The 20540-nt window shown below is 32.0% G+C and overlaps 3 protein-coding genes across 3 annotated transcripts; 1 reads left to right on the top strand and 2 right to left on the bottom strand.

The window, feature by feature from the left end:
* Positions 1-1918: 1918 nt before the first annotated feature.
* LOC108328110 (laccase-12) lies at positions 1919-5245 on the top strand. Its single transcript, XM_017561907.2, has 7 exons — positions 1919-2084; positions 2170-2321; positions 2464-2708; positions 2854-2982; positions 3390-3931; positions 4225-4666; positions 4799-5245. The coding sequence occupies exons 1-7, from the start codon at positions 1983-1985 to the stop codon at positions 4927-4929; spliced, it is 1743 nt and encodes a 580-aa protein (XP_017417396.1). The 5' UTR covers positions 1919-1982; the 3' UTR covers positions 4930-5245.
* Positions 5246-6174: 929 nt separating this feature from the next.
* Positions 6175-9419, bottom strand: LOC108327654 (cation/H(+) antiporter 15). The gene is made up of 3 exons (XM_017561338.1): positions 9186-9419; positions 7781-8647; positions 6175-7389 (listed from the first exon to the last, which is right to left on the bottom strand). The coding sequence occupies exons 1-3, from the start codon at positions 9417-9419 to the stop codon at positions 6175-6177; spliced, it is 2316 nt and encodes a 771-aa protein (XP_017416827.1).
* Positions 9420-12455: 3036 nt separating this feature from the next.
* LOC108327653 (cation/H(+) antiporter 15) lies at positions 12456-15146 on the bottom strand. Its single transcript, XM_052872663.1, is given in 4 exon segments — positions 12456-13685; positions 13808-14805; positions 14808-14946; positions 15009-15146. Coding segments are annotated over 4 exon segments (2505 nt in total).
* Between the last annotated feature and the right edge of the window lie 5394 nt (positions 15147-20540).

Here is a 20540-nt window from a genome sequence, read left to right as displayed (position 1 = left end):
CTATTCAAAAATATTATAAAGTTAATTTGATATTAAGACAAAAATATAAATTTAATAAATACAATATGTTTTTCATTTTTAAATATTTAACCAATTTTTAATCTGAACCATAATTTACAAAATTCATATGAATTTGCCTCAAATATGTTTTAGCATAATTAATAAATTAATTATTTAAACTTTTAAATGAATTATGTTAAATAAATTGAACTTTATTTTATTTTAAATTCCATGCTGAAGAATTTTTATATTATATATATTGATATAAATTATCCTTTAACAATATTAATAGTTTATATCAGGTCAGTCAGAAAACATTACATATGTGTTATTATATTTGTAAAGTGTATGAAGATTAATATTTTAATGAAATTGAATAATTGGGTCTTTTAATTATATCACATAATTAAAAATAAATCTTTAAAATATAAAAAAAATATGAATATATCTATTTGGCAAAAAAATATACTAGAAAATTTAAAATAAATTTTTATTTTACAAAAACACATTGGAAACTATTTATTATAAATATATAATAAAAGAGTTTATTTTAATAAAATATTTACCATGACAAAAGTGAACACTCAAATTTTAAAAAATATATATTATATATTAAATCCCTACCTTTTATATAGGCACATCATCATTAATTAACATTACTATGGGAAAGGTCAAATCCTAATTGTAATGCCTCCACAACTTACATTCAGGCTAAGCACGCTTAATCATGGAGTTCTTATGGGTTAGGCTACCGAAAAACAAATGCATTTTGATTTTATGAGTATCCAAATCAATTCTTTTAAACTATCCTTCAACTATATAGTCTCATGCCTATACAGTCTCTAGATCCCTCTCAGGTGTCACACTAATATATCTAAGTATATTTAAAATTTTAAAAACAATCTGTTTAATTAAAAATATACATTTATTCATTTTTTTAACGCTAATATAATTTTATTAACATGTTGTTAAATAATTTAAAAATTGATAATTTTATTTTTGTGCAGTTAAAAGTGTTTAAAGTGTAATAAATATTACCAGGTCATTTATCCAATAATATTGTGTACTTGTTACTTAACTTATTTCTTGAGCAATAAAATATACTCTTTTCCACAAATCACGAGCATTCCGTAGATGAAAAGAAAGTGCACTTTAGGCAGTTTACACTAAATTATATGTTATCTGGAGGTAATTTGCAAAAATTTAATTGACTAGGAAACCAAAGAAGGAAAAAGTTAAAATGCTTTTTGTTTTGGCCTTTTTGAAAAAAGGTTATACTTTTATGATAAATGGAATGGATAGACAGTAAAAGGAAGAAATTATTATATAGTTAAAAGCATCGCTACAGTCCTTACCTGTTAGTGTGGTTAGATTTTTTATATATTACAATATTTTTACTATTTATGATGTACAAATTGATTGAGATTATAAATATGTAACTTAATCATATGTAATAATTTTTCAGTTAAAAGGAGTTTGTTATAACCTAGTTAAAATTCCTGTTTCTGTAATAAGTCAAATAAATATCACAAAATAGGCAACTTTAATTCATAGCAAGAGTTGTGCAAGGAATTGGAAAAAACATAGTCAATTACATCATAGTCACACATGTTTCAAAAGGATTTTGCTTTGAGAATGAATGGAAGTTAGAGAAAGTTGAAGTTAAAACGTCTTATTTAGTAAGGGAAACAAAGATATGGATATAATTATGTTTCAGAAACATCAAATTTCAACCTCTAACTGAAGACTTCTGAAGTAAGCATAATTAACTGGCGGGTGCAACAACTCCTGTAGGTTTGAACCAAGTTAAGTTTCTCTTTGGATTCTGACCTCCACAAAATTTAACCTAATCTCCCAACCTCATTCAACTTTATCTCTTTCTCACCCCTCTAATCCTCCCTATAAAACCACCCTCTCCCACTCTTATACTTGCATTGCAACCTTAACTTCCACCATTCATATTCACACCAAGCTGTTCAAAGATGGAAGCTGCCAAGACCTCCATCTTCCTAGCCATCATTTTCCTTCTCTTAACTTCAGCATTGTCTTTAGCAAATGCAAAAGTTCACGCGCATGAGTTTGTTGTATATGTTCTCTCACTCTTTTTCTCTTCTTTCTGGTTTACTTTCTCGAAAGATAATAACTGCCTTTCTGGTTGTCATGGAATAGGTCGAAGCAACTCCAGTGAAGAGGCTGTGCAAAACACACAATGCCATCACTGTGAACGGCCAATTCCCCGGCCCAACGTTGGAAATCAACAATGGAGACACTTTAGTCGTCAAAGTCACCAACAAAGCTCGTTACAATGTCACCATTCATTGGTAAATGTTAATCTTTAAAAGCACAATTCTGTATACATACTGCATGGTAGTGTGACAGAACATGAAATCTATAAAATTAAAGGAGTTTCATGGACATTAATTCATTATGAATATAATTGAGAGTGGGTTTTGTTGGTTTCAGGCACGGTGTTAGGCAAATGAGAACAGGATGGGCAGATGGACCAGAATTTGTGACTCAGTGCCCCATTCGTCCTGGAGGAAGTTACACCTACCGTTTTACCGTTCAAGGACAAGAAGGCACACTTTGGTGGCATGCTCATAGCTCCTGGCTTAGAGCCACCGTTTATGGTGCTTTAATCATTCGTCCCAGGGAAGGAGAACTCTACCCTTTCCCTAAGCCAAACCACGACACACCCATTCTTCTTGGTGATTACTTCTCCCTTTTAAATGTTTACACTAATAATAACATTGATGAAAAGGATAAGTAATATATAGAAATCATAGGGACAATATATAGAGTTTTTAGTGTCTTGATTCTTGAAGGGTGATATATGGTGATGATGGTGATCAGGGGAATGGTGGGACGCAAACCCTATTGATGTAGTGAGGCAGGCCACACGAACTGGAGGAGCTCCTAACGTGTCTGATGCATACACCATTAATGGTCAACCTGGTGATCTTTACAAGTGCTCCTCCAAAGGTTTGAATTCTCTTCTTAATTTTGGTTACGTTGAACATGTCACATGTCTTGTTTAATAACTTTACTTTCCAAAAGATTTAACAATTAAAACAGGAAGTGAAAAAGAGAAGCCTCTTAGGACAATGACGTGTGATATCAAATTATTAAAGATGTCAATTATTTAAGAAACAATAGTCAACAATAGGGTTGTCTTTCGGTAGGGCGTCTACTTGATGGCCTTTTTACTTTTTGTTCTCCTTTAAAGACAAAGTGTCTCCCCGAACCAAAAAGAAAAGACAAGATTTTTAAATAAAAATTGTAATTTTATAAACTAAATTTTAAAAAATAATATATTTTTATACTCAAAGTCTCGGATACAGTCCATTACATTGTTTTATTGTTTGATTTTAATATTACTGGAAATACAGATACTACCATTGTTCCGATTCATGCTGGAGAAACAAACCTTCTACGTGTCATCAATGCTGCACTCAATCAACCTCTCTTTTTTACCGTCGCAAACCATAAACTTACGGTGGTTGGCGCCGACGCCTCCTACCTCAAACCCTTCACCACCAAAGTCCTCATGTTGGGACCCGGCCAAACCACTGATGTCCTCCTTACCGCCGACCAGCCACCATCTCGGTACTACATGGCAGCGCGTGCATACCAATCTGCTCAAAACGCTCCGTTTGACAACACCACCACCACCGCAATATTGGAATACAGATCACCTCACCATGGTAACCATTCTCGGCATCATCATTCTAAAGGTGTTAAGAACAAAAGGAGACCTATAATGCCTCCACTCCCTGCTTACAACGACACAAACACCGTCACTGCTTTCAGCAGAAGCTTCAGAAGCCCCAGAAAAGTTGAGGTCCCCACGGAAATCGATCAAAGCCTTTTCTTCGCTGTGGGGTTAGGACTCAACAAATGCCCCAAAAACTTCAAACCAAATAGGTGTCAGGTATTGCACTATTAACCTAAATCACTTATCATAAAACATAAATAGTTTTTCTTGAAATCTGTAAAGAAACTTTTCTTATAATTTTGTTTGGTGTTTCTAATCGTTTATCTTCAGAAATCGTATTCAGAAACTTATATGTATTACATAACAGCTTTTTTTATTGAAAGACTGTCACTGCAAGTAACATCCATAACAGTATGTTAAAATTCATGTGTATCTTTTGTACAACCAGAATCAGAGATTCTTAGCAGGTTTGGAAAACGTATTAATTTTTGTACCATTTTCTATGCCAGGGACCCAATGGTACGAGGTTCACTGCGAGCATGAACAACGTGTCTTTCGTGCTCCCCAACAACGTTTCCATCTTGCAGGCTCAATACCTCGGAATCCCGGGAGTGTTCACGACCGATTTTCCGGGGAAGCCGCCGGTGAAGTTCGATTACACCGGCAACGTGAGCCGTTCATTGTGGCAACCTATTCCCGGGACTAAGGCTCACAAGTTGAAGTTCGGATCGAGGGTTGAGATTGTTTTGCAGGATACTAGCATTGTTACTCCTGAGAACCACCCTATCCATCTCCATGGCTATGATTTCTACATTGTTGCAGAGGGGTTCGGGAACTTCGACCCGAAGAAAGACAGGGCGAAATTCAACCTTGTCGATCCTCCTTTGAGGAACACAGTGGCTGTCCCTGTAAATGGATGGGCAGTTATTCGATTTGTTGCTGATAATCCAGGTACGTAAACACGTGAAAAAAGTATATTTAGTACTAACAATAATAATGTCATTTATGCAAGACAAAGAAAAAAGAGCAATGATTTTAGCCTTGTTGGGATGATGTAATAATGTTCGTATTTCTTAATTGTAGGTGCATGGCTTATGCATTGCCACTTGGACGTCCACATAGGGTGGGGTTTGGCGACGGTGTTGGTGGTGGAGAACGGCGTTGGGAAATTGCAATTCATAGAGCCTCCTCCAGTGGATCTGCCTCTTTGTTAGGGCCATTTCACCATGATCACTAAAGAACCGAGTGATACCAGTTTTTGTTAGTTTCAAAGTTTGGTCAATGTTTCCCTGCATTATGGGAGGTTTTTTTTGTTTTGATTCCATTGCTTTGCTTTGCTTTAATTTGTACCTTCTTTTTATATAGAGATAAATTGGGTTTGAAACTTAGGGAGAGATGGTGATGCGTTTCAACACAAATATACCATCTGAGTAGTCATAAGCCCCACTGGTTAAAGTGATGTTCATTTTACAAGCAGATTGCTAGTTTTGAAGATAATATAAGCCCTGAATTTTGTTTGTTACAAGTCTTCGTCGTTTGCTCTCAATAGACTTTCTTCTTTCACTTCCAACACCCAAAAGTTTTCTTTCCCACCTCCAAATTTCACGTTCAAGACAAATTTAACCTTCCAAAAAAAAAAGAAATATATATATATATATATATATATATATATAATATAAAACAAATTAAGTAATAATAATCACTGTTTACCAACGTATTTAATGTAAATCACTTTATATTTACTAAACGATCATGCATTTCCAAGTTATTTTCAAATGCATTTTCTTTCGTCTTTCGTCTTTTTCAGCTTTTCTTTTTCTTTCAACAGCAACCAACTTGTCCATTAAATTTTATATTTATTTTTATTATATTTTGAATATGTCAGATTTTGAATATTCAATCTAACTCCAAATTAAAGAAATTATTCAACATATATCCTGTAGAAAAGAACTAAGTACATCTTCAAAATAATTAAATATCTAGACTTTTTTTGAAATGTTAATATTAAAATAAAAATATATATAAGTTGTAAACTTTTAGTCAATAACATAAATGATTTTATTTCACATATTCATAAAATATTAATTTATTAAAAAAAGTTTAAAAAAAATTGGAATGACAACTTCGTAAAAGAGAAGTGATATTTTGTCGTCAAAGTCAAGACTTCAACGTAAAAGAAAAACAAAATCGTCAATTGAACGAGTAACTCATCAACCTAATTAACGAGTCTGAATCCATAATTTTGTAAAATTTTACCCAAAGGTTACCATATATTACAAAAAACAACATTTTCTCCAAAGGAACCAATTTACAGGCTCACAGAGATAGGAAAAAGGAAAGGGTAGAGATACAAAGTCCTCCTATGGATGAATGATTTCTCTCAACGAAGAGAAAGAAAATTGTATGAAAAAAAGAAAGAAAAAGAAAACAACATAGGGATAAAGAAGAAGACGAAAAACTTAAGAAGCACTACGAAAGATATGACGACCTGAATTTGTAAATTGTTTTACCCTTTTGACTCCAGATTTCATGACCAACACAGGAGTTTTTCCTTCACAAAACTCACTGGATGACAACATATCCCCCAAAATTCCCAACTGATCTGAATTGTCCATTAAATTTGACATTTCTTCTTCCCTAAAATCTCCCATACTATGTTGCTTCCCCACCATCACTAGGTCATAGTCGTTCTCCATTACCCTAATAGCTTCCAACACTTGTATGCAACCTTCCACCACAACTTCATGGTAAACAACGTTAACAAGATCAAAACTATAATCCTTCTTCGCCAAAAACTCATCTATTAAACTCTCGTTCAACGTCCTCTCTAACGTATCCTCTTCATTTTGCACGTCTCCATATATCAAAAACCCCGAATCTCCTTTCCTAAGCAAAACAAACCGAATCAAGGTCACGCGCGTGGTGGCGCGTTCCAACATTCGAATTCCCAACGCTAATGCTTCTCTATCGTCTTCTCCACCCACGAAGAAGATACCCACATGAAAAGGCATCTTGTAGTTACTCATACTCAGCAACGAGAATCTATCCACAAGAATCCCCAACGTTCCCCTTGAGTTAGCAGCAAAATTTTCGTTCAGCTCACGGAAGACGCTGCATACGTGGATTCCCACACTCTGATCATTTTGATGAAATGGAATAATGAGGAGATGCACCGAATTATCTTCCGCGAGGTTACAAACTGCTTCGTGCATGCTTTTGTACGGCGCAACGTTGACGTATGAAAGAACAGTTACAGGGCCACTTGAGTTTTCAGAGTAATTCTCGTATGCACGTAAAATGCGGTTGGTGTTGGGGTAGTTGACGGACAAAGATTTTCTGTTGTTCTTGTTCATGGGAAGAAGAATGGGTGTGCTTTTGCCGGAGAGCTCAATAAGATGGATCACGTAGAGGCAAATGGGGCTTTCTAGGGTTGGGTTGCATGCCTCTGTTAGGGCAATCATGCTATGCACGTGTTGATCCGTGTGCACGCACGAAACAATATTGAAGCCTGTGTTTGGTTTGCAGTTTTGGATTGTTCTCACACGACCTTCTTGTACTGTTGGTGTTATGCAGACGCGACAGTGCCTGTACAAGAATTTGATCGAGGGTACGCAGAGTGCTGTGATTAACACCACGTACATCACCGCTACACTGTATACTTCTGTATCAATTATCTGCAAAAGGGAATTCGTGCATTAGATTAAAACATGACACGATTCAAATTTCAATTGCCTAAAGAAAGTTCCTGTTAGATAATAACGGATAATCTTGTGTTCGTGATCTTAGTCAGTTTGCCGTGGGTAAAAAACCTTAATCATATTCTTTTCTACTAGTTAAAATTATTGAAGGTTACAAAGTAGTATATTAAAAAAACATGCTATCTTAATCGAGGGAAAGAAAGAAAAAGGAAGAAAATAACAGGAAAAAGTATATTACCCCGAGTTTGTTCATTCTACTGTAAAAAATGAGTTCCACTACACCCTTGACGTTCAATATGAGCCCAAGCACAACGCCATGTTTGGTCTTAATTTTATAGGAGGGAGAAATAAGTGCACATGCAACCACCTTTACCACGCATCCCAAAAATAAGATTCCCTGAACTGTTAGAGCCACCTTCCAATGGTCATGAAGGCCAGACAAATCCGTTCTTTTGCCTACATACATGTAGAAGAAAGGCATAAAAAACTCAGAGACTATCAATTCAACCCTCTCTATAATTGTTGTAGCCACTGGGGGTCCATTGGGCAGAATAAAACCATAGAGAAGAGGTCCCGCAACGAAGAATACCCCCAAGCTGTCACTAATGGCTGCCATAACAAGTGGCCCCAGAAGTAGCACAACAACGTATACTTCTTTCATTGGTTCTCCGGGTAGTGTTTTTTCAACAATAATGTTCACCAGTGGTCTCACGATAACAACACACAACAGACCGAACCCGCATGCACCTGCCAATAACACAACTATAAATCCTGAGCTCAAGTTTGTGTTGAACTGGAGCTCCATCGTACACCATTGCAATATCTCGCTGATCATGGCAGAAGACAAAGCGATTCTGCCCAATTCCGTGGCCAAGAGGTTGAGTTCCATGAGGATATCTGATATAACAGCGAAACTGCTAAGGGTAAAGACGTTGGGGAAGTTGTATATCGACATTTTGTTTTTGTCTCTGTCAGCGCCATGGGGCGAATAGAAAGACAACATAGTCGCCGTGACGAAGAAGGAAGCGAAGAAGGGAAACACGCCGAATCGCCAACATCGTTTCGCTGCTTTTAATGTTGTCAATACATCCATTTTCAGACTTGTTAGGAACACACAGTAAATTGTACCTATTTTGGCCAACGTATTCATAACCAAAGCTTGTTTTAGCGGAAACATAGTCCCAAGGAATGCTTCGTCGTGCCCAATGCATGTCGGCCCCAACAGAACTCCCGCCTGTAAACTTTTATTGCTTGTCAATCTCTCTCAATCAACCACTCAAACATTCATGCATGCATGTACAATATATTCAGGTACATTCGCATTTGTAATATATTTACAACATATTATAATTTTTTTTCGTCAGAAAAAGAAATAGAAAAATATATTTTTGAAAAATTCTTTTATAAAAACAACCACCCATCATGTCGTTTTAAAAAAGAGTTGCTAAAATATAACTGCTAAAGTTAAAATTAACTTTCAAACAATCTACATTATATTATTTCATTTCCCAGAAAAATACAAATAAACTCACGCATGAATAGTTTATAATTTATGAGTTCTTTCGAGAAAAAAAACAACATTATAGTTTAAGAAACAACAAATGATTCTGTGAACTGTCAAGACCAATAAATGTTTATAAACCATCACCCTTCATCTATCTGTTCGTAGATGGTTTATTTTCGTGCAACTAATATATATGAACATTGATCAACAGTAATTAAAATTTAGCAAACAAAAGTATGAGAAAAAGGGAAAGAGAGAGAAAACTTACGATGATAGAGCATATGAATTTAGGTGTATGTATTGTCCTGAGGATATAATGCAACAGTTTTGAGAGTAAAACGAGTATGATGACTTGACATAATGTGATAGGAATCACAAAATCCAATGGATTATCGCCAATCCACATGCCTAAAGAGCCTATAGTTCTGTCATTGTTTAGACATACCACCAGATTACCAGTGCTTGTATCATTATACACACTAGTTATGGAATTGTGCTTCATTATATGTTACGCTTGTACCAAACAATTCGTTGACAAAAACAAAGGTTTCTGTCGTGTATGTTTGTGTTTGGAAACACAAACAAACACGTTACAGGGAGAACACAAAGGAGAAAAACATATATAAATTCTTAAAATGTTACAATTAAATTGACAGATAAAACATTTTTATATTTAGACTATGACTTGGAAAATTTAGGGAAATATGAGCTGCCACTGTTGTGTTAGTTATTACAACTGCGAAGAATTGATAAGTAGACACCTATTTATGACAAGACAATTATTTCACAATCAATTATTTTAATTATATATTTTTTTAGCTTCAAGTATTAATATATGTTAAAATATACTTTTTAAAAATTTAAATAACTTTGAGCATGTAAATATTAAACGTGAGAGTTGTGGTATCACAGAACAAAATGGTGTGTAGCACAAATGGTTCCAACCGTTGTAATAAAGAAAAAAAAACAATTACAAAACCTAACTTCGTGTAACCAATGTATGAAAATAAACCACACGGCAAACAGCTAATAGTTAATGAAAAATTTTAATAGAAAAATGCACTTACCTCTCTATGATAATATAATAATATTTATTAGAATTTTAAGTTAAAAATAAAATAAATTGAATTAAAATATTAATATTTTAAATTATCGAGTAAAGTATTTTATTTATTAGATATCAAAATATCACCACCTACTTTTATTTGTGTGCCTCTCACCAAACCGTTTTTGTATGGAAAAGGATTCCCTAGCAAGGATTGCATAGTATTCTAAAAGATTTTTACAAACGATTACATGTACTACTGAATTTATTAATAGAGAATTATTTTGACCACAAAATATATAAATTAAATTATGAAAATCCAAGCATTAAAATATTCGTCTTGTAATTTCTTTTTAAAAATGTCTGATTCATATTATATTTCCTTATTTGTGACTTATAAATATGTCTAATTACATTTAACATTAATTGAAAAAAAAACCTGCTCTTATTAAATACTTAATGAACACAAAGGAAATATAACATTTTGTTAATTTACTATGTTTGTATAGTATGGTTGAAAATTAGAATAAAATGAAGGCCGCTGACTTGTGTGTTATTATTATTTAAGAGAGGAAATGAAAAAAAAAAATATTTTATCAAACTCAAAAGGTCTTTACTATAGCATAGAGATCAATGGAAAGAGCTGCTGTTTATTAGTTATAACTATTTGAAATTATTTACAACTTATTTAAATTTATCAAGTTGTTAAATGTATGAGAAACGCAATCAGAAAATTATACACATATCTTCAATTTAACTGAAATTTTCATTAAAAATCACATAATTTTATGAATCAACGAATTCTTATTTAGTAAATCTAATCTATTTTCCAGATTTTAATAAATGTTAATCAATGATAAAAAAAAAAAGGAGTATACTATAAATATATGCTAGCACTCCTCATGATATATTTATAAAAGTGCTTTTTAGTTTATGTCAATAGGCGGTCAGAAATAATATAAAAGAAAAATATCTTTTTAACAATTTTTTTTGAAATTTTTTTTATAACAGTTTAATTTTATACGGTAGTTTGTGATTGATCCGTTTCAAATATACAAACTAATAAAACAATAGCACATATTTAATTGTTAAAAATAGTTGTTAAGATGGTCAACATAAAATAATACAAGAGTATAACTTATTTTTTTCTGTGTTGAAAATATAATTAAGTTAAGTCAACGTAACTATGCCAGATTGTAGACAGATTTAAAAAAAAAAAAACTAGTCCTTTAAGTTCTTTTGTCATTTCTATGTCAAGTATATTACCATAATATTATGCAAGACAACAATTAAGAAAACCAATGAAAAAAAGAAGCTTTAGAGTTGGTAATTATATTAATTATTTTTAATATTGTTTGTTTATTTTATTCAATTTATATCCTCCCTTAATAAAATCTCTAGTCAAGTTTTCAATTTACAATATACAGTATAAGACTCTTTCAAGGTTCAATATGTACTAATATAACTTTTTAATGATGGAACTATTAATAAAAATATGCATTAAAATTTTCAATATAAAATACAATATATTTACGTATATATTTATTTATTAACTATTATGTCTATAAATAAATATATAGATTAAATGTTTGCATAATAGGTTGATACATAATTTTTATTTTTATGCAACACTTGTGTCGTTTTTTTATTAGATTTAGAGTAGGTCAACATAGTAAAAACTAAATAATAAATTAATAAAAAATAACATGTATATAAAATGTTATAAACAAAATATGTATAAAAGATATCCTTTTTTTTTTCACAATTATTTTTCAATAGAACGTGTAAACGAGTGTTATTTTACTCTTCTTTAAGGTTTTGTTCACTTTAGGGGAGATGGAAAAAAAGGATTCTTTGCGTTCACTTCCAAAGATTAGCACTGATAGAAAATAAGGAAATTGTGGGATGCATCCAGTTTTCAATCATCATATATATGAGACAATTTGTAAGGATTTAAACCAATCCAGTTTTCAATCATCATAGAGATGAGACAATTTGTAAGGATTTAAACCAATTTTTATATTTGTCCTTGCTGTAATTTACAATTTTCATATTTTTCTTCTTCTAATAATCATAATTATATTATCATTATTATTATTATCATTTTATATAATATTTTTACTACTAAGAATATTTTAGTAATTTTTAATTTTTATTAATTAAACCATTTTTTTATCTTTTAATCAAATTCTATATTAATTTTTATAAATTTTATTTCTAAATTCACTTTTACTCACTCCAAATCCACTCAACTAATAAAAAAAAATTTATCTTCTTGAAATCCCCTAAAATTCCTCTAGTGACACTCTCCTGAATAATCTCGTCAAAGTCAAAGTAAACACAGAAAAGGTTGAAAACCACAGCGTACTAAAAAGGAATATAAACAAACATTCCTTATGCTCGATATAAAAACAAAAGAAAATGTATATTTACACTTTTCCAGAAAAATTGAGTTGGTGGTTGGACATCTAAAATTATTTGGAAAATGTGGTATTATTTACCAACCGTAAAACCTTTTTGAGATAAATCAGTTGAAGGTAGTTTATCCATCTTTTTAGTATTTCGCCTTACCTCTCCAAACTGTGTGACCAGAACCGGAATCATCCCAAGGCAAAACTCCGGTGACGACAGCATATCCCCCAATATTCCCAAAATGGCTGCATTTTCTATGAGTGTTCCCAATTGGTCTGAATTCAGATAGCCATCATTGTGTCTTTTTCCCACCATCACAAGGTCATAGTTTCCTTCCAAACTATGAACTACGTCCAACACCTCAACCCCATCCTCCACCGTAATCTCGAACCATGAAACGTTACCGCTGCCATATTTCAGGCTCTTGAACTCATCAATTAACCCCTCGTCCATCATCAGATCCTCCTCTTCCTGTTCACGCTCCTCTCTCGTCAAAACTATTTTATTCCCGTACTCTCTATTCCTCACCACGAACCGGAACAACGACACCCTCGTCGTCGCACGCTCCCCCATCCGAATCCCCAAAGCCAACGCTTCCCTGTCGTCGGCCCCACCTATGAAGAATATCCCCACGTTGAAAAACATGTCGACGTTGCACGCGCTCAGCCGGGAGTGCCTGTCCACGAGAATCCCCAACGTGCATGGAGCTTGCGCTTGAAAGCTGGCGTTCATTTTGCGGATGGATGCTGCCACGTGGTGCACGAGATGAACGTTGTCGTTCTCGGGGAAGGGGATGATGATGAAAGGCACCAACTTGTCTTGGGCGAGGTTGCAAATGGCATCGTGCATGCTCTTGTAGGGTGCGACGTTGACGTAGGGGATAACCGTGACCGGTCCACTTGAGTTTTCAGAGTAGTTTTCGAAGGCTCGCATGATGTGGTTGGTGTTGGGATAATTAACGGACAAAGATTTCAGTCTGTAGTTTATGGGAATGAGAATGGGTGCGCTTTTTCCTAGAAGCTCAATGAGGTGTATGGCGTAGAGGCATATGGGGCTCTCTAGCACAGGGTTGCACACTTCGATGAAAGCAGTGGCACAACGCACATTCTCTTCGTTGTGTACGCAACAAATGATGCGAAACTCTGCGTCTCTTGGAATGCTTTGGATTGATCTGACACGGCCTTCGTATAAGCTTGCTGTCTGTAGGACTCGAGGCCGATGCTTGTACAGTAAGCTGATCAAGGGTGTAACGATCATGGTGATAACCACCACACAGAACACCAGTTGACTGAATGTCTCCTCATCCAACAACTACAAAAGCTCAGAAAAACATAGATTCAACTTCATTGACGCACATGAAAAATCAAGCAAATTTCTTAGTAAACTAATAATAACATAAAAAACAGATTTCAGATATATGAATATATATATACCTTGTATTTCTTGAGTCTAGTGAAACCTATGAGTTGAGTTAGTCCCTTGATGTTCAAGGTGAGGCCAAGCAATGTGCCATATCTAGGCTTAATGTTGTACGTTAGAGAAACCAAAATACATGCCACCAACTTGGCCAAGTCTCCCACGATGAACACACTCTGCAGAGTCAAGAACAACCGCCAATCCCTGAGGGCAGACAAATCGGTCATCATTCCGACGTACATGAAGAAGAAGGGTAGCATAAACTGGGTGATGAGAATCTCACACTTCTCCACGAGTGTTGTGCCCAAGGGTGGTCCACTCGGTATCACCAACCCAAAAAGCAACGGCCCCATCAGACCGCTTACTCCCATCACGTCTCCCATAACCGACACCAGCAGAACCGTGAGAAGAATGAAGACAACGTAGGTCTCCTTCACCGGTTTCCCCACCGGGGTTATCCTTACAATGAGCTTCATGGTGGGTCGCAGGACGAAATAAATGAAACAAAGGAATAGGGACCACTTTCCCAACAAGTTGATTGAATCTTTGAGGTCAGCTTCGTCGACGAAGCTGTGGACGATGATCAATACCCATTGTAAGTTGTCGTTGATAATGGAGGAAGAGAGAGAGATCTGGCCAAGCTCTGTGGCTATGAGATTGAGTTCGATCAAGGCATCAGAGATGACGGGGAAGTTGCTGAGGGCCATTGCAAAGCTTATTGAGATGCGTGAAACGTCTATGTATGTAGGAGATATTTTAGGGGCATAGAAGACGCTTAAGAGTGTGTTGAGAGCTATAAATGAAACGAATACTGGTATTACTCCGAGTCGCCACGTGCTTTTTGCGGCTCTCACAGTCATGAGTACGTCCATTTTCAGTGACACTAAGAACAGGAAATATATGGCTCCTAATACGCATGCAAACATTAGCACCGTTGCTTGTCTTTCTGGGAATAGAGCACTCCTGTACGCCTTAGAGCGCCCCAGAAATGTGGGGCCCAAAACAATCCCACCCTGCACATTTCATAATCAATCACACAAGAAAACCATAGTTACAGAAAGACAAAAACTTGATTATTAACATTTCTACTCATTTTCAAGGAAAACCGTTGAAGCTTACGAGAAGGTTGCAGATGAATTTGGGTGTTCGTAGAGGCCTGAGAAGAAAGTACAGCGTTCTAGAGATTATGCTGAAGGTGAAGAGTTGGCACAACGTCACTGGAAGCACAAACCCGAATGGATGATCCTCAATGAAAACGCCATAAGACCCTAAGTTTCTATTGTTTCGTACACAAACATGCCACTCCCCTTCCGAATCCCAATAAAATGTTTCATTGCCTGGTTTTGGATTCTCCATTATCTATGTCTATATGCAACCAATCAATTAGTATTTCGTGATTCCATGATGAGGCAACCCAACAATTGCTGCAGCAGAGAAAAAACTGATGCAGATGGATAGGGAAATGGAGATTTCGTAAAATCTGGCTCTGAGGCTTGCGATTGGAAATCGACCTACACATTAGTACATTAATAGCATTGCAAGTTGATATTTTTGTCCAAACATCATTGATTGATTCCAGGCATATGCATGGCGAAACTAAACTGATATATATCCTAGCCACGAATGTTACTCTAAAATATTGCAATTTTAGCAAAATATAATATCTATATATGGATTCAGAGTTTCCACTTACCTACCACTAAAATCAAATCAACCGTTTCGTTTTAAAATCTAACCAATTAAAGGATGTCGTAACAATCCAAGGTCAACCCAAGTCAAATTTTAATTAGGTTATTTAATTATTATAATGTTTCTACGTGTGCATGAATTCCTTTGATGCAATAATCCCATTGAGTAGAGAACCTTTTGTCTGGGAAATCTGTGGTTACCATCAACTCCAAATTGCAGTAAATTTGATAACCTATATTCACTTTGGCAGAAAAAAAAGAAAAAGCATATTTTTGTTTTTAGCATAATTTACCAATAAATTAATTTCTTTAAAGATCATTATAGAGTTTAATTCGGAAATTAATTATAAATTTTTATTAATAATAATGAGATCAATCATTTTTTTTATAAATTAATATTTAAATTAATCACTAATTATAAATTATTTTATCTTTAAAATTATTTGTTATTTAAAGATTTTTTTATAATAGATGTTATCCTTATCCTAAAGTCAGGTTACTTTTTAGCTCACTGTCTCTTTAAATGAGGTGTCTAAAGGCATTTCTTTTGCATCACAAGTCAAAGTCATCAACACCAACATCCTCAATCTTTTTCATGATCCATGAAATTTGTAGAGTACCTTTAAATTACATAACATCTATTCTTTATCTAATGTTGATCATCCGTTATATCTTTTCTAGATATATCTTAAAATTATTTCCCTTTATAAATGGATTAAGACACTCATCCAAAAACTTCTTTTTACACATCCATAATTTCTTCTTGCACCTCCATATAAATGAAAATTCTAATTTTTATCTTCTTCTTATTTTGAATTTATTTTTATTTTAAAATTTACAATCTAAAATATAAAAGAAAATTACATTCTAAATTGTGCCAGAATGAAAAATAAAAAATGCATTCCGGATTGGTAAATATGAAATGTGTGAGAATGTGGTCATGCGTGAGTGCAAGAATGACACCCACGACAACAGTGCAAGAAGTGCAAGAATTACATTTTAAAGTCTCATTTTATATCATAAAATATTATTTTAACAATTATATTTATTATTATTCAATTTAATCATTTTAACCAAATATCATACTCAGGAATCTAAGATATACGCCAAATTCAATTTAAAGCAATTATTTGACAATAATCATATCAACTAATTTCGAAAACATTAGATTTTTATTCAAATCAATAAATCAAATTTGATTTAAGGTAATTTTTGTAATTTGAAAATTACGTTTACTTCTTGCAGTGGCTGAAAGGAAAAATAAATAAAAGAATTCATATCAAAGGACGGCACAATTGAGAAAGCAAATATTCTCAATTAACAAAATGATCAGAAATATCAATTGGTGATATAAAATGTTAAAAGTAAAAGAATCAAGAAATATTAATTACAAATATACGTATTATAAATTCAATTATAGTTTGATCTAGAACTTACTAACTTTTTTTGGATGAGATTTGTCTGTGAAAGAGATAAAAATTAAGGTCTGAAACTAGGAGACAAAAAAAAAACAAAGGTAGATATAAAAGAAAAAAAACGTTTGGGCCTAAAAGCTCCGTTCTCATAATTTTCATGACATCTCTTCCTGCACCACCTCTAAACGTTTATCCGTGTATTTCTAATTTTTGAAAATAGTTATGAGGTTACGTTTTAAAAAAAAAAAAAAACATACGTATGAAAATTATATTCTATTTCGTAGGTTTGAATAAATTTCGACATTCATTTAAACTTTTAATGAATTTCTGATACAATCTTCGAAAACTTTTTAACAAAATTTGAAATTTATTGAAGAAAAAATCTTCAATTAATTTTAAAATTTATTTAAATCTTTAAAAAAATTTCCACGAATTTTGAAATTCTTGAAAAAAAAATTTAACAAATTTTAAAATTTGTTGAAGAAAAAATCTTTTAATAAATTATTAAAAAAATCTTCAAAAAATTTTGAAATTTATTAAAATTTAAAAAAAAAATCTAACAAATTTTAAAATCCTTTTGAAGTGTTATAAAAATTTAGATTTCGAAGTCTGTTGAAGTAAAAAAAATGAAAATGTAAAGGTTTTATGAATTATAAAAAGAAAAACTTTAAAAATATTACTTTAATATAAAAAAATTATAAAAGAAAATTTTAAGATTTTAAAAAAAATTGGAAGTACAGAATAAAAAATAGTTGAGGTAGTGAGAAATGTCCTGACTTCAAACAAGGTTAAATTACCATTTGCGAAAACAACATACAACTAATAATTACTGACTTTCAAAACTAGAAAAATCAATCACCACGCAGAAAACCTAAACAGAATAAATTTTGACCACAAGATTGGAACATGACAAAAACATCAAAAAATATAACTCATGAACTCTTCAAAAATTCAAATTCACTTTAATCTGTCAGAAAAAAGAATTCTATAATGCATTTAACAATATATTTTATAATCAATTCGTTGTACAAGAAGTTTCTACGAACCACACCAGCATGCCAAGACAAGTTGGTGAATTGGATTTGCAACACAATCCGACATATTTAATAATAACAGTAATAATAATAGTAAATTATTATTGTTATTTGTTTTTATAACTTATAGTTATGTTTTATTGTACTTTGTCGAGTATAATTAATTAACTTAGCCAGAGAATAGTTATATAGTATTATAAATGAGATTCCTTAAATATGATCATACCTTGACTAGTCTTATGTCGGTATAAATAATTCAAGAAAATAAATATCAAAACAATTGTAAAATAACATTGTCATTTGTTTTGGATTAATATATTTTTTTAATAATAATAATAATACTGAAAAAACTCCAAAATATTTCAAAATTCAAAGCAAAACATTTAGTTCTTTTTCAATTATGAATGCTTGGATGATACAAGATTCTAAAATAGAATTTTTTTTTTTCCTTCTTTCGTTAGTGCAGTATAACACTCATTTAATTTACTAGCCACGTGTCACAAAAGGTAACCATATTAATTTTATAGCAATAATGGGTTTTATCAATTAAATTATAAAATTAATCGTTCTCGTGAAATTATATATACACAAATAGATAAAGATACGAAAGATTTCATTTGTATTAAGTTAATAACGTAATTAAATTTTATCTTTACACATGTTTTTTTTTCTTGTAAAATTGTAGACCATAGAAAATTATTTATTCATTTATAAATAGATGTTTGTCAAAACTTCCACAGAAGAATTGGTCAAAATATTTTAAGAAGGTAAATTATAGTCAGAAATAATAATTTAAATTTGATTTATGGAAAAAGAAGAAAAAACAACTCTTAGTTTGTTTCAAAATGAACCCTCTTGCAAATCAGGCCTGCATTGAACGAGTATAAAATATACCACACAGTAGTTAACAGCAGTCTAAAAAACTTGAATATATCAAGTGGTATTAATTCTTAAAAAAAAGACAAGTGATATTAATGTATTAAATACACTTGTTAAAAAATATTAAATAATAAAATGCGATCCTTTGAAAAACTAAGATGTTTTTATATAATTAATTTGAACAAACAAATATATTTTGTGTATAAAGATGAATGTAGTAGGTGTTATGATGGGAGGTTATTTTATATTTTTTCCCTTATGCTTTTATTTTAATGTTGAAAGGTAGAAGGAGAAGGGGATGGATGAAGGTTAATTATTATTAGGTTAAAAAGAAAAAGAAAATGAAGTTGGTGAGCATTAATTGTGGGGAAAGTTGATGAGAGAAGGAATAGTTGGAAAACTAAAAAGCAACGTTAGACTATTTAACAAATAAAATATATGAATGAAACTGTGGACAAATCCACAGTTTTGAAATGGCTCAAATCACTTCATACTGCTTTGCATGTTTGACTCCCACTAAATTTAACAGATAATAAATTTTAAGGAAATAGTAGTTATAATTTTATGTATTTTTTCTTTAAAACTCAACGTTTATTTACTATTGTACACTCACTTATCTTTAGAAGAAAAAAAAATGATTTAAATAATATGTTCAATACATATACATTAAATATTTAATTATATAATAAAGAAAATATATTTAACTACATATATTATACCGTATGACAACTTAGTCAACATCTTCACAGTGATCAAGCGATTAATGTTTTAAAGAAATAAAGGTTTTCTCAAACGCTCTTACAATCAATTAATCTGTCAATTTTTCATAATTGACCGATCGATAATTATATATTAAAATCATCATCACAAATCTAATATATTTAATAGATAAAAACATATTTACGAACTTTTAAGCCATAATTAAGCCAATCTTAATTAAAAATTCACTTTAGAACCTATAAATATAAGTAAGGTAAAGAAGTAGGTGATTTTATTTATTAAGAACTTAAAACTTTATTATGATAATCAATTAGATTCGTTTAATTAACTTGAATGTCGAAGTGTCTTTGACAAATACACTAATGTTTGACCTAAAAACCTGAAGAGAGAAGACTAAGAATTATTATATGATGGAAATTCAAGACAAGGCTAAAAATTCACTTTAGAACCTATAAATATAAGTAAGGTAAAGAAGTAGGTGATTTTATTTATTAAGAATTTAAAACTTTATTATGATAATCAATTAGATTCGTTTAATTAACTTGAATGTCGGAGTGTCTTTCACAAATACACTAATATTTGACTTAAAAACCTGAAGAGAGAAGACTAAGAATTATTATATGACAGAAATCCAAGACAAGGCTAAAAGAACAATTCTCCATCTATCATCTGAAACATATTATATATATATATATATATATATATATATATATATATATATATATATATATATATATATATATATATATATATATATATATATATAAAGTTCTTTATATGCAAAGGTTGAAAAAAGAATTGAGACTAGAATGCATATAGGTAAACAATTCAATTTTATTGATCCAATGAGAGTTTATAATTAAAGAGCGTTCTTGTTATATATAAGTGGTTGGTTTAATAACTTTATTTGATATAGATCAAGGTTATAAAACAATATGACTCATAATATTTTAGTTCATTTTAATAATTTTATAAATAAAATTTATTTGAATAAATCAAAATTTTAATTTTTGG

The sequence above is a fragment of the Vigna angularis genome, chromosome 2 (genome assembly GCF_016808095.1).
Source record: "Vigna angularis cultivar LongXiaoDou No.4 chromosome 2, ASM1680809v1, whole genome shotgun sequence".
Taxonomy (NCBI): domain Eukaryota; kingdom Viridiplantae; phylum Streptophyta; class Magnoliopsida; order Fabales; family Fabaceae; genus Vigna; species Vigna angularis.
This window is presented reverse-complemented; position numbering and strand designations above follow the sequence as displayed.

What these genes read in the sequence shown, in the direction of transcription:
- LOC108328110 (XM_017561907.2), top strand. Translation starts at nt 1,983, where the DNA reads ATGGAAGCTGCCAAGACCTCCATCTTCCTAGCCATCATTTTCCTTCTC. An exon ending in TACAATGTCACCATTCATTG is followed by an intron (nt 2,322 to 2,463) that starts GTAAATGTTAAT and finishes TGTTGGTTTCAG; the next exon opens with GCACGGTGTTAGGCAAATGA. An exon ending in ATTTGTTGCTGATAATCCAG is followed by an intron (nt 4,667 to 4,798) that starts GTACGTAAACAC and finishes TCTTAATTGTAG; the next exon opens with GTGCATGGCTTATGCATTGC.
- LOC108327654 (XM_017561338.1), bottom strand. Translation starts at nt 9,419, where the DNA reads ATGAAGCACAATTCCATAACTAGTGTGTATAATGATACAAGCACTGGT. An exon ending in AATTCATATGCTCTATCATC is followed by an intron (nt 8,648 to 9,185) that starts GTAAGTTTTCTC and finishes AAAAGTTTACAG; the next exon opens with GCGGGAGTTCTGTTGGGGCC. An exon ending in TTTTGGGATGCGTGGTAAAG is followed by an intron (nt 7,390 to 7,780) that starts GTGGTTGCATGT and finishes TCCCTTTTGCAG; the next exon opens with ATAATTGATACAGAAGTATA.